General features: G+C 38.5%; 1 protein-coding gene across 1 annotated transcript; it reads left to right on the top strand.

Moving 5' to 3' along the window:
• The first annotated feature begins 1,292 nt into the window (after window positions 1-1,292).
• Window positions 1,293-10,473, top strand: ACTA2 (actin alpha 2, smooth muscle). The gene is made up of 9 exons (XM_075216405.1): window positions 1,293-1,409; window positions 4,206-4,373; window positions 5,880-6,008; window positions 6,695-6,805; window positions 7,337-7,421; window positions 7,705-7,866; window positions 7,964-8,155; window positions 8,813-8,994; window positions 10,162-10,473. Exons 2-9 carry the CDS (start codon window positions 4,245-4,247, stop codon window positions 10,303-10,305), a joined length of 1,134 nt encoding a protein of 377 aa, XP_075072506.1. The 5' UTR covers window positions 1,293-1,409; window positions 4,206-4,244; the 3' UTR covers window positions 10,306-10,473.
• The last annotated feature ends 3,666 nt before the right edge of the window (window positions 10,474-14,139 follow it).

Genomic DNA, 14,139 nt, shown 5'->3' with positions numbered 1-14,139 from the left:
ACTGCAAGTGCCTCTGCCAGCACATGGCATGGGAATTTAAAGGTCTTTACCAGTCTGAGGCAATGTCTACAACTACTGAACTGTTTTACCATTAACAGGGAATAATTATATACGTGTACCCTAGTTAACAGCCAACACAGTCTTAAATAATGTGCCACAACATCATTTTATTATTACCTGTAACGGTGCTGAAACTTATTACAGTATACAGGGACCTCATTAAAGCATCTCTATGCAAAGAAGATTCACATTTAGAATAATTATAAAGGCAAGTTCCCCTAAAACAAAATAAATAATTACATACATATATTTATAAGTATGTGTGTGGATGCTGCATCCCACACCATCATATCTATATGAAATATACTATTTTACATAGAATGAATTTCGAGTACAATAAACATTGTGAATATCTCTTACACACACACGTATATATATTTGTGTTTAAATAATAATTCTGTGTTAAAGTACATATAATTTTATGCCAGCTCAGTATCGCTTTAACAAATAATGCAGTGCTTAAATGGACTGATTGGGCTGGGAAGGATGTATTACTACACTGGCCTAGGTTGCAGACATGGAACTTTTAACATGACGGTCAACTGATTCTAATCGGGCATACAGTAATATTAAAGTATGTGGTTTGAAGACCCTGGAGGAAAATGTATCTAACTTCAGAACTTACTGTGGAGATGCATTCCATGTACATGGAGAAGTTCTTACAGACAAGGTTTTATAAGTATCTCTAGATCTTTATAAGGTAATATGTGGATGCTAGTGTATTGTAATCTGCAATCATTTATTTACCCCCACTACATTCTGCATATAGCAATCTCCTAACACTGCCCCTGTATGTAGCCCAGTTACATTATGCATGCATTTACCAATGGCACACTCACCGGCATTGGTTAAAAGTACAACTATTCCGTTGCTGGGATATCTGTGTCACTCCCTTTTTGGAAGAGAAATTCCTATATTAACTCATAGATTCACAGATGACATTATACCTTTTTCTTGTTAGATGTACAATGTATCTGCCCTGTATAGAAGAATGTTTACTTTATGCCAGGGGCTGCTTGTCAGGACTACAGTAAGTCCGTATTTTACCAGCTGTCCCGAATTTTTTAATTTGTTTATATTCCACAGCCGAAATCTCCTCCTGTTTCTTGAGTTCTCTAATGGAATGCAATGGAAGAGACCCAGGGCCCTCATCCACCCAGATTAGAGGTTTTTGTCTTGAGGTCCCTATATGGATGTGTTGGAGTGAGAGATGGGGTTGAAGTCTGTCTGTGCTCCTTCTTTGGGAAGCTGGTGGGAGGAGAGCAGGCCAACAGACTATATAGTCAAACATGTTCCAGATTTCCAGCGCACCATCCCGGAGCAGATAACCCCAGCAAAGCACTGTCAGGGTAAGTGATGCCCAGCCATTAGTATACTGCGATTCATCTGCCTCTGCAATGGCTCCATGATTATAGGATACTGTAATATCTACCCAAATGAGCTGTGCTGATTATGTCCTTCCTTATGTAATGCACTGATGTATTGTTTTTAGTGATTGTAAAATTTGATATGCTTTCAGCAGGTTTTGGGATGGATAAGTGGTAGAAATAAAGGGTTAACATTTAATTTCTGTTTCCAGCAAATTTATAGTTAATTTCTTATACATACAATTTTTAAAGTACTGTAGTGTACTGAAAATTGGAAGCAGATGCTTAACCCCTTGTCTTCTGGAAATGTTTGGAAAGCCGTACAGCAAAGTAGATGTGTTTCCAATTTTTAGATGATGACAGATAAAGGCTGGAAATGATGGGTGTCTTGTGCAGGGCTGATGCATTGTACCTAGACAGGGAGAGAAGTGTGTTTAACAAGCATAGGTCTGCAGGGTGATGGTCATGTTTCTTAGTAATGTCCTGGCAGTCTGGTAATTGTTAATACAGGTCTGTGGTGACAGGAGGAAGAACCTGCATATATGTGATCACAAGTACTGGTCTGTTTGCTTTATTACTAAATATGGTTTGCGTCTGAAGCAGCTCAATACATAAATAATACAAAAAAAAAAAAAAGAAAAAAAAGAATACTCTGCCCCTTCCCAGCATTTTTTTTTTTAAGGAGGGAGGGGGGGGGTGTGGCTGGCTGGCAGTAAGCCTTGGATATGTATTTGAACGAACAAAACCCCTGACCTGGAATTCTGCTCCCAAAACAGACATTTGACAGACTATTTCCTAATTAGGAAATGCCTTGTTCTGAGCCAGCCATCTCTTCATTCATGTGGGGAAACTGAAAGCACTGTCTGTATATACATACAAAAATACAAAGCACTACATTTTGGCACAAGGGTTTTCAACCATTTTTTTTTTCTCAAGAAAACCAAATTTTCCATTGTGTCTTTGCATAAACTAAGCACTGCTACTCTAAGTCTTCAATTTAGAATAGAAAGTGTAATCTTTTTACCATCAACTTTTTAATCACCGACAGAGTAAAATTGAGTAGTCTAGTTTCCTCTGTAAAAGTAGAATGTGGAACTCTATTTTAGGCGCATGCTTTTTTTTTTCTTAAACAAAATCTCTCTCTTATAATGGGGTGACTTGGTGACAAGGGGCATGTTACAGTGTTATGGGGACAAGTAGTGGAGGGTGTGGTCACAATGCAGGTGGCATTCCTTCCCATAAGGGAGTTCATATGCTTTAGTTTCTGTGAACAGTGTGTGAGTTTTAATAGTTCCTTCAGGTTTTTTTTTCCTTCTATCTCATGGTTTCAATAATCTGAACAAGCAAAAAACAGCGCTCAGCACAAAATACTAATACGAATACTAAAGATAATACTCTAAGTAGCAGCATTTTCTGCATTAAATAAAATACAACTAGGTCTTTGGCAGTCTATGCAGAGCAGGCTTAGACAGTCTCTGGCTCCCCAGGAGTTATGCAACTACAAGTCCCAGCATGCCCTGATTGTCATCATTAGCTATTTACATAGCGCCCCTAATTCTGCAGTGTTGTACAAAGAAGTCACTCACACCACCCTTCCCCAATAGAGCTGAAAACCTAAATTCCCTAGCAAACACAGACAGACTAGGGTCAATTTAATAGCAGCCAATTAACCTACTAGTATATTTTTGGAGTGTGGGAGGAAACCGGAGCACCTAGAGGAAACCCACGCAAACACTGGGAGAACATACAAACTCCACACAGATAAGGCCATGGTCGGGAAGCAAAAACTCATGACCCCAGTGCTGTGAGGCAGAAGTGCTAACCACTAAAGCACCATGCTGCCTGCCAAACCATTATTGTCTGGTTTGCTGAAAAAGCTACAGGTGTTCTAGGACAGTAGTGTTGGATTGTTACAAATGTTTAAATGTGCAAATAGTAACGTCCAGACAGCACGACTATCACTGACCCCTTTAAGAAAAATTGTGACACTTTCCAAGGGGAATTAAATATGAAAACATTTCCGTTGTCTATTTACACATCACATGTTTACAAACATACACAAATTGTAGAGAAGTATCTTTATTGTTATGCAAATTTCTCAACATAAACCTGACAGCACCTCCCTCTTTCAGAGTGCTCATGGGAAAGCCCGAAATTGCAAACCTAAACATCCTTTTATCATTTCACATAGATAGATCATACATGGAGTTTTAAAATTAGTACTTTCATATTTATTTATTTATTTTTAGAATAGGTTCACATTAAAAAGGTTTCTGATCATAAAAACTCACAACTCAGTGGAGATGGTGAATATTGTAAGGCAGGAGTCTCGGAGTATTCAGGAACTTGATGTGTCATTGAGATTGGATAGAGTAAGGCAAACAATAACATGAAATGTGGAAGGGATCTAAGAAGCTAAGAGCATACAATGATTTTCCAATCATTCACAAATTAATTCCGTTTACCTTGGTTCATACAAAGTGTAATGAACTAGAAAGTGGGGAACAGATAATGAGCCATTAGCTAAATAAGGACAATGTGTGATTATCATGAGACCAGACATGGGAACATTAAATCCTATGTTACATAGCATCTGTCAACAAGGAGATAATGACCACCACTTACTTGTACATGGGAACAGTCTTGTGGTTTAGCTGGTAAGACTAAATGCAGAGGAAAAAGTTCAAAAGTTTAGCATCCTCTAAAAACAATCCACATCTTATGCCACTTCTCCATGTGACTCAAAATATAAACACTCACATTTTATTTCCTCTGCAGGTTTCTTGTTTGAGAGGTTTGAGTAAGTTGAAATAAAAGATGTGTGACGAGGAAGACACTACTGCACTGGTGTGCGACAATGGTTCTGGACTTTGTAAGGCTGGCTTCGCTGGGGATGATGCTCCGAGAGCAGTATTCCCTTCCATCGTGGGTCGTCCCAGGCATCAGGTAACAATGTCACCCTGACAAATACAATATGTCTAGATCATGATTGATGCAAGCCATTACTATTCATTTACCATAATCCTGGTCCTTGGACACATCTGCATGAGGCCACTTCTTGTTCATAGACATGATGTTCCTGTTTATGTTCAACATGTACATAGGCTACTGTACCCAATTCAATTTACCCAATATAACTATATATAAGCATTCTATATTCATTAAGATGAGTTGATATCATTAATATTTACTAAAATGTATGCTGAGTTTTCCCCCAATACTAACAGTATATAGTCAAACATGACTGAAAATAATTCCAATTGAAATAGGAGTTTCCTTGACTTGCAATATGTCTCGCCCAATGAACAGTTCTCACATGACCCATACAAAAGTAAAACATTGTATATGTTATTGAGTAGGAAAAAATAAAAACCTTTCCAGTGAAGTCTCTCCCCCACAATAAAGAAATGATCATAACCCATATAGCCAATGTCTACAATTGTCTATAGATATAATAAAATGTTACACATTCCCTTTAAAGAATGAACTACACACGCTGTGTTGGTATAAATCAGGGGTAGGCAACCTGCGGCTCTCCAGGTGTTGTGAAACTACAAGTCCCAGCATCCTTTGCCAGTAGATAACCAGCAGATAGGTGGCAAGGCATACTGGGATTTGTAGTTTCACAACACCTGGAGAGCCGCAGGTTGCCTACCTCCGGTATAGATAATACCAGTCATTAGTAATGTGGAAATACAAGAGTTTAGTGCAATCTCTGACTTCCACACTATGCAGGAATGGTTTGATATTACAGTCAGCAAGCAAATAAGAATAGGGACGATGGGTTTGTTTAGACTGGTGTAACTTCCAATTCTAGACCTTCAGTCATGACTTTCTCTCCCGTCTCACCTTGCCGAGTTAGACAATACATACATCATGATAGGGTTGAGCATCTTGAACAGAGGTCAGAATAGCTCCAAGCTATTGATATTACTGTAAGGAAAGACATCATAACATAATTACTTGGAGTGAAAATAGGAGATATAATAAACTTGTTTTTGTTTGGTGAATAACAGTTGTACTTATCTCAAAATCTGTTGGCAACATTTATCATGCAGAGTCTATGGAAAAGTTCATATTTGGAATGGATCAAGTTAAATACACACTGTTTTGTGCTAGATATTCACTAGATACACAATTACAATTCAAAGATTGTAAGTGAGCAATATACATCCTTCAAAGTCAACTCCGAGCTCCATGGCACAAACACCGTGGTCCTAGACATTACTAGGGTCTCAAAACACTTTAGTTACTTCTAAAAGTCTTTGAAAATCAGAGAAACGATATATTACATTTTTGTTTCAACACAAATAGTTGTATACAGTATATAATTTGATCCCATTTAAAAATCATATTTAAACGTATTGTTTATACTTTGGATTCTTAACACAATAAAGTACAGAACTGCCCAGACCTGGTGTCTAAGCCACTCCTTTCTCTTCCTGTGCCCAGGGTGTGATGGTGGGAATGGGTCAGAAGGACAGCTACGTTGGTGATGAAGCTCAGAGCAAAAGAGGTATCCTCACACTGAAGTACCCAATTGAACACGGCATTATCACAAACTGGGATGACATGGAGAAGGTACCTTTATCCAGTAGTCTACATATTTTTCTGATACAGCTTCATATGTATAATTATCTGTTCTAGAACTCACTGTATGTAATGTAAAGATCTAAAAAAAGAAAAACAGTTTGCTCAGGAAACAAGTGTCTCAACGTAACAAGTAGGTGTTCCCTCTGGTCTATGGTGGGAACGTCAATAGCTCGGCTGCCACTTGGAGGCTCAAGTCATAGCTGGACCTCAATCACTCACAGGCTACTTTGTAACCTGTTTCAAACCGCTGTAATTAATTACTGTGTAAAGCAAAAAAAAAGTAGCTTTTTTTGAAATGTTTAATATAATGAATATTCATATACATATAGCTGGTTACACGTGGTTTGGGCCTTAAAAGTAATGTATGTGTCATTTCTGAAGTCAGTATATTGAACTTTGTTTCAGCTCAAGCAATGTAAATAGACAGCTCTGTATTACTTTAATTACACTTATATTTTGGGTGAAAGTACAGTATATTCAACAATTTTTCTACAGGGGATCTGATCTGGGGCATTCTGTTACAGGAACATACAAAGCAATTTTACACACTTAGCTTCTGCATGCTTGATAGATGACCTACCTAGAGAAATTGAGTTAAGATCCCTCTTAAACATAGGGAAATTCTAATAAATGAACATGTGCCAGGTACATTCAGATTTTATTTATTTTTAAAGATTTGGCATCACAGTTTCTACAATGAACTCCGTGTGGCTCCAGAGGAACACCCAACCCTTCTCACAGAGGCTCCATTGAATCCCAAAGCAAACCGAGAAAAAATGACCCAGGTAATATGTTGCACAATGAGAAGTGGATCTCTCCGTACCTCTGCGTAAAGGTGAGGTACTTCATCTTAGCTTATGACTGTTTTTCAAGTACAACGGTCACCACAATAGACCATGAGGACCAGGCTCTCCAGGTACTGATGGCCTTGTTACTCTAGTATTGAAAATAGAAGCATAAGACCTAAAATACAGAGACCAGTGACAGAATTAGTGTGCAGTGGAGCAGAAGAAGTAATGGTCCTCAGCTACTGCAAGTATTAACCAGATTCATCAGTCAGCTGGTTAAACAGCATCAATAGTAACCCTATTAGCAGATATCAGTTGGGACGCCACCCTGGAGGATGTTACATAGTGGACAACAATTAGCCATGTATACATGTATACACACACTTGTATGCTGCAGATAAAATGCATTACATTTTTGGTGTATTATAACTACAGGAAATGTACAATTTAGTTTTAGTGAGAAATGTGCTTTTAAGGTGCAAAGGAAATGTTATCCACCATTATGACCACCATTTGCTCTCCTTGCAGATAATGTTCGAGACATTCAATGTACCAGCAATGTATGTTGCTATTCAGGCGGTGCTATCCCTTTATGCTTCTGGCCGTACAACTGGTAAGTAGACATCAGAATGAGTCACTTAAACGGTACAGGTCGCCAGCTGTAGGCTTAGAGCTAACTTGTAAGTTGCAGTTGTCAGATCTAGCTGACTGTACTTCTATTGACAATCTCAAATGGTAACAGCCAGTCACACAACAGTATGACTGGGAAGCGATGACAATTGTAACTAGGTCATAGTTTTACTGAAAGTTTAAAGAACTCTGCAGCCAGCCGGTCATACCCTGGGTCACTCTCCAGATGACAGCTGTTTGACCATTGTTATTTTTCTTTCTTCTAGGTATCGTACTTGACTCTGGTGATGGTGTCACCCACAACGTACCAATCTATGAAGGTTATGCCCTCCCTCATGCCATCATGCGTCTTGATCTGGCTGGCCGTGACCTAACAGACTACCTCATGAAGATCTTAACTGAACGCGGCTATTCTTTTGTAACCACTGGTAAGATTTCAGAGTTTCCCAGCAGACAAAATGCTTCCCTTGCCATAGCCACTTGCTGAAACAAGAGAATAATCATGGCCTTTTCTCCTGTGTACAGCTGAGCGTGAAATTGTCCGTGACATCAAAGAGAAGCTGTGCTATGTGGCTCTGGACTTTGAAAATGAAATGGCCACAGCTGCCTCTTCTTCTTCCCTTGAAAAGAGCTATGAACTTCCGGACGGTCAGGTCATCACCATTGGCAATGAGAGGTTCCGCTGCCCTGAAACTCTCTTCCAGCCGTCATTCATTGGTGAGCTACTTCAATTATTAGCATGACATATTGCTACAAAAATATTAAACTATTATAAATGGAGCTGCTCTTGCCCTAATAAAAAAAAAGTATTCATAAAAACAGACATCCCTGTGCACACAAATTAGTAATTACTTAGCGCATAGTTTTAGTAGTTTTACAATGAATGTGCTCCTGGTAACTCAAAGATAATTACCAGCCAACAAAGACATCTTTAGAACCTTTTATATATTAAACACAAGCAAAGCAACCGATGAAATACGCAGCAACAACGCAATTTCTCCAGCAGTAGAAATCCATGGAAAACATTTAGCTGCAGATGATTTGGACATAGCTGATGCTCGTAAATCATACACATAGACTACAGACTTGCACCTTGTGTCTTATTGTGCGAGATCAGAGATACACGAGGAATATACATTACTATAAATATTTCCATTACGTAAATTTAAAACATCATGTGCGTTTGACTCCGTTGAAGACATCCACTCTCCTATTCTTATTTCTTGAGTTAGAAGAATATAACCACCGATAGGATGAGGATGAATGGATATTCCTGGCCCATTGTCTTTTGATATGTGTAGTTATTCATAACGTTATTTTACTTCTAATCAGTGTATAGTTGTACTAAGCTCTAGAACTCTCTACATTACACAGGAATGGAATCTGCTGGTATCCATGAAACCACATACAACAGCATCATGAAATGTGACATTGATATCAGGAAGGATCTGTATGCTAACAATGTATTGTCAGGAGGTACTACCATGTACCCTGGCATTGCCGACAGAATGCAAAAGGAAATCACTGCTTTGGCCCCCAGCACAATGAAAATCAAGGTAAGATGTTTTACAGTACATCAAAACAATGCTGAAGAAACATCACCAGTCAGAGGGATAGAGAGTCTTGTGTCTGGGAACAGATCTGATAATCAGTAAATAATGTAAAAATACAGTATATATACCTGTATGACAGTCTGGTAAATGTAGATACCGAAGCTGCAGCTAGATTGTATTATTTTCCCTTATAACTTTTCAGAAATTTACCTCTAAATAACCATTCATACAGTAAATTATTTTGGCTATTTGTGTTGAAAACGGTTACATTAGTAGTCTCATGTATTCTGATATACGTATTGAATAGAATATATCCCCTAAGAACTGGAAGGGTAGTTTTAAAAGTAGAGCGACTGATGCCAGGACTTTGTGTAGACATGAAGCTAAACACGTTTTTATAACCTCTTCTCTAGTAGAGCATCACTGTCATCAAAACCCCCAAAGCTGCATCTACTCTGCTCTATATCAAGGCTGTAGCCCACATCACAACATCCTGTTCAGAAGAAACGGTCCTGTAGTTAAAAGGGGATTTCCACCTTATAGTGGGCACGTGGGTTTATTCTCACTTTTACAGGGATCAATGATGAAAAGCTACAGGACAAGCATACTGATAGAAAGGGTAGCGGGTTCCTGGTTGGATGGCCACCGCAGTTGCCCATTTAGGAACCAGTTGTCATTTCTTCCATTGCATTAGTTTCCTGCAGCTTTTAGACAGCAAGCAGGTTGTGCCAACACTGGTGTATTAGTATAAAATGTAAAACCACCCCCAATGTTTGAACAATATATTAATTAAAAAGTAGACAAAACATCAATTTAATCTGAGAATCTAAAATTAAATTGTTCTCTTCCCAAGTGACAATTAATGGACTCATTTTAATATTGCTTCATTGATCTAGTTTTGTATTGACATATGACCTCACTTGTGCAACCTCATTGGTGAACAATCCTTAACCTAGGCCACAGATCACATGACCGATCATTTACACAGCAAGAATAGGAGCTTATTAAGCTAAGACAACACATAGAATTTATTGCAGGTTACTTCACTTATTTCATTGTTTTAAAAATGTAGCTTTGACCAAGGAGCACATTACAGTGACGTGCTATAATGCTGATAATTATGCATTTTAGAGTAATTGCTTGACTCGCCTTGTTCCATTGTCCCTCCAGATCATTGCTCCTCCCGAACGCAAATACTCAGTCTGGATTGGTGGATCCATCCTGGCTTCCCTGTCCACCTTCCAGCAGATGTGGATCAGCAAACCAGAATATGATGAAGCCGGCCCCTCTATTGTGCACCGCAAATGCTTTTAAATCTCCTTTTATATTGTCTTCAATTCAATTCCAAGTTATATCTTCAAGTGTGCTCACAAGAGTACATGGCCACCATTTCATTCCAAAATATGTCTTAGGCTCCAATTCGATAAAGTATTTTTTGTTTGTGTTTGTTATGAATAAAGCTTAAACTATTCTACCAGTAAATCCATGTGTATTTGTTTTATACTGTACATCTGTTGTTAGAGCACCCTCTGGTGGATTTATAAAAAATGGGAGAGAGAAGTCTTATAATTAGTAATAAAAAAAAACAATTACTGTATAAATACACATAGCTTGGTGCTTCTGACACCAATTAGGACTCCATGTCAGTAACTAGAACAATGAAAGTTACATAACATTATGACACTATGAAATTAAGACAAAAAATATGTAATCTATCAAAAAATAAATAAATATCATTAATAAAGAAGTTTCCTTCCAAACGCAATCATTGGGAAAATGCAGCTTGCACACAAGATACTTCACTACAAGCAGGTTCCTTGTGAATGTTGATTACTGTAGATGCTATTCATTCAAAGAAGCAGTACATAAGCATGTCTTTTAATTTCACAGGCCGGTCACCCTGCTTTCCACCACTTACACTGGAGCTTCAAGTCACAGAAAGAAGATCTACTGAGAATTATACAAGTTTTACTGTAACACTGTATGGTATACACAAAGTTAAAAGTCCATTTCTCATGTGCATTTTTTTTTCTATTTTTTAATATATCATAAATAATCTCAGTAAGGTCTACAAGTTATGGGGCATTTAAGAGAACTTTATATAAATAATTATTAAAAATATTTATTGACCCACAATAATCTTACATTGTAAGCAACACGAATTCGGTATTCAGTCAGTTCTTGGACTATTTGCTCACACTGCATTTTGCACTACTTTTATGGTGCATTTAAATCGTACAGAACTATAGATTATTTTAGATGTACAACACAGGTACAAGCTGCGGTAAACTATAGCACTAACAAAGAAAGAGGTTTATACATCAGAAATATCGGCTCCCGCAAATTATAACCATTGCTCACTATTAGAAAGAAGTAAGCTTTGCACTGTCCTGTCAAGTCTTCCATGTACACTCACAGACAATCCTCCAATTTTATCACGCAATTCATTTTGGAAGCGATGAAATACAATCTGTTTAGCCTATAGCTATTTCATCAATTCTAGAATATAAATGACCGCTATTAGAATTCACTAAATAGTAAATGGCCAATAATCAAGTTAAGCATACACATTAATTTAAGGACACTGCCAGTGGTCTGTTATACAGTGTTATGCCATACCTACTGCCTTCATTGTAATACTAGCAAATTCCATTCACTGACATTTTTCATATAACCACTTCTAAATTTCCACTTCCACTGCTGGACACAGCAATAATGGAGAACATGAAGTATAGAGGTCAGAAAATACTCATCATACTGTGCATTTAATTGTAAGTAAAGACATCCGGCACATTCCCGTACAATAGTCCTCCCAATATTTGAAGGGGTTTTCCTCCTTAAAGTTTTACTAGGCCCCTCAGATTTCTGAATTATGGAAAGAGACCTCCACTGACCAGTCTGGAGTATGTGACCCAGGCCTAGATACGCTAAAGGTTCCGATTAGATGGCCATGGTGCTCCAGTGATCAGACCATCCTTTAAAGAGCTGTGTCAGATCCACTAATAACAAGACACTGTGGAATTCAGCAAATTGAGAGTGGAGAAATTCTCTTTAACTGACATTTGTTTTACTTCTCAAGAACTTGAGCAAACAGCAGCTTCTAAGCTACTGTGGAACTATAACAGAATAGTCTTCCTTAGAACGCACTATGTTTAGAAAACCGTTGAGTGCCAAAAATGTCACAAAATGACAAGTTTTACATTCAAAGATTTACCTGTCAAAAAGAGAGAACAGAAGATAATACAGCACCGTGCCGTTGGAGAGTTTGTATAGTTAATAATAGTTAATATAACCGACAGCAGCTGACTTTCATGCTGGAGTATAGAGTAAAGGACCCAGATAGAAGTACTGGTTAGAACTAGTATTTGGTTAGTGGTAGCTGGTGAGTTAGTGAACTTTTTCCATATATTTCTCAAAGTATCTCACTATGCTATAGCTTGGACATTAAAGGAAGGAAACAGGTTATACAGGAGGCAAGCTGCAGGAAATAATCCTATTAATGAACACACAAATGTTAATATACAACCACAGAGTGAGAGATCTGTAACCTCAGTTGTCTGCACTGCCAATAACGGGAGTGATTTAGAGGAACATAAAACATGTCTGTTTCCTTATGTACAAATATACATAATACTTTTCTTCCTTATATTGCATCCAGAGCAAATATGCAACTGTAATCATCAACTTAAAAAATGCTCCTTGGGTACTCACAGAATTTCTCAATTATTATTATCGTAGATTTAGTCGTAGTGCTCCGCAGCACCGTACAGTAGGGTAAGCAATACATAAAACAGGGACATACAAGGTAGACAAAATAAACGCATACATGAAAACAGTGGCGGATCCAGGATGGGGGGGGAAAACGGGGCAATCGCCCCCCCTAGCAGGGGCTTGCTGCCAACAGCTGCCCACTGTGCAGGTCCGCTCGGCAGTGACAGTGTGCTGCCCGGCTGCTCTGATTGTGTTTTAAACACAATCAGAGCAGCGGGGCAGCACACTGCCACTGCAGAGCGGACCTGCACATACTGTGCAGCCACTGGCAGCCTTAGATGACGGAAAGGGGGCGGGGCCTATCGCCCCCCCCCTAAAATCGCTCGGGGTATATCAATAGTCTGGATCCGCCCCTGCATGAAAACAAAAAGGGTATAAAGGACCCTGCTCATTAGAAAGCTTACATTCTAAGTGGAAGAGGGCACAGCTGAAACAAGAAGAGCGAGTGTGGCTTAGAGTGGGTTAGTTGTGAGGGTGCATTAGTATGAATAGTATTATTGAGGATAAGGTCACCTCTAAAAAAAAAGAGATGGGTTTTCAAAGAGCGTCTAAAGATTTGAAGGCTGAGTGAAAGTTTTATTGAGCATGGTAGGGAATTTCATAAGTGGGGTGCAGCACAGGAGAAGTCGTGTAGGCGCGAGTGAGAGGTGGTTACCAGAGGCAAGTCAAGGCGCAGCTCAGAGGTAGATCTAAGAGGGCGGGGGAGTATTTTGATATGAGATTTGAGATGTATGCAGGAGTAGTGTTGTTGAGGGCTTTATTCCTTTGTACCTAAGAAACTTATTTTAAAAATAGGAGTGACCCAAAATAAGATGCACCCAAATGGAGTAAGCTTTACTTGCATCTGCATACCCTTAGTGTACTCCACTTGTATGAGAATGCCTCTGATCCACCTCTTGAAGCGCAAGGGGCCAAAAATCTAGATACATGCAGCTGAAAATATTGGTTGAAGTTGTGGTCATGGGAAGCACAACAAACTTTATGTGATGTGCAAATGCACTTGTGTATAATTCTAAATCATCCCCAAAATGTGTTTTTTCAACAATGTTTAAACTTAGTACTTTATTGTAGCTAAACTGAAACCAGGATGAGCAAATTTTAGTACTACAGCTGTTGTGAAACTAAATCTCCCATGAGCCTCAGCAAGTGTAGGAACTGTCAAATGTTTCACAAATATAATTTCAAACGTTAAAAAATATTTTGTGAGGCAATTTAGTTCCTGCATATCTATCAAGCAATTCACTCTTTGCCAATTATGGAAATTTTATGGTATTGCTATATTTTAAAAACAACAAAACATTACTTGCAGTGTACATGTGGCCTATACAGACGGGAGGCTGCCATTCTGTCAATTCCAGAGACATCACTTTATGTTTC

Source organism: Mixophyes fleayi, chromosome 6 (genome assembly GCF_038048845.1).
Source record: "Mixophyes fleayi isolate aMixFle1 chromosome 6, aMixFle1.hap1, whole genome shotgun sequence".
Taxonomy (NCBI): domain Eukaryota; kingdom Metazoa; phylum Chordata; class Amphibia; order Anura; family Limnodynastidae; genus Mixophyes; species Mixophyes fleayi.
This window is presented reverse-complemented; position numbering and strand designations above follow the sequence as displayed.

Coding starts and splice junctions, on each gene's coding strand:
- ACTA2 (XM_075216405.1), top strand. CDS start 4,245: ATGTGTGACGAGGAAGACACTACTGCACTGGTGTGCGACAATGGTTCT. Junction 7,867..7,963: donor CTATTCTTTTGTAACCACTG/GTAAGATTTCAG, acceptor TCCTGTGTACAG/CTGAGCGTGAAATTGTCCGT. Junction 8,156..8,812: donor CTTCCAGCCGTCATTCATTG/GTGAGCTACTTC, acceptor TACATTACACAG/GAATGGAATCTGCTGGTATC.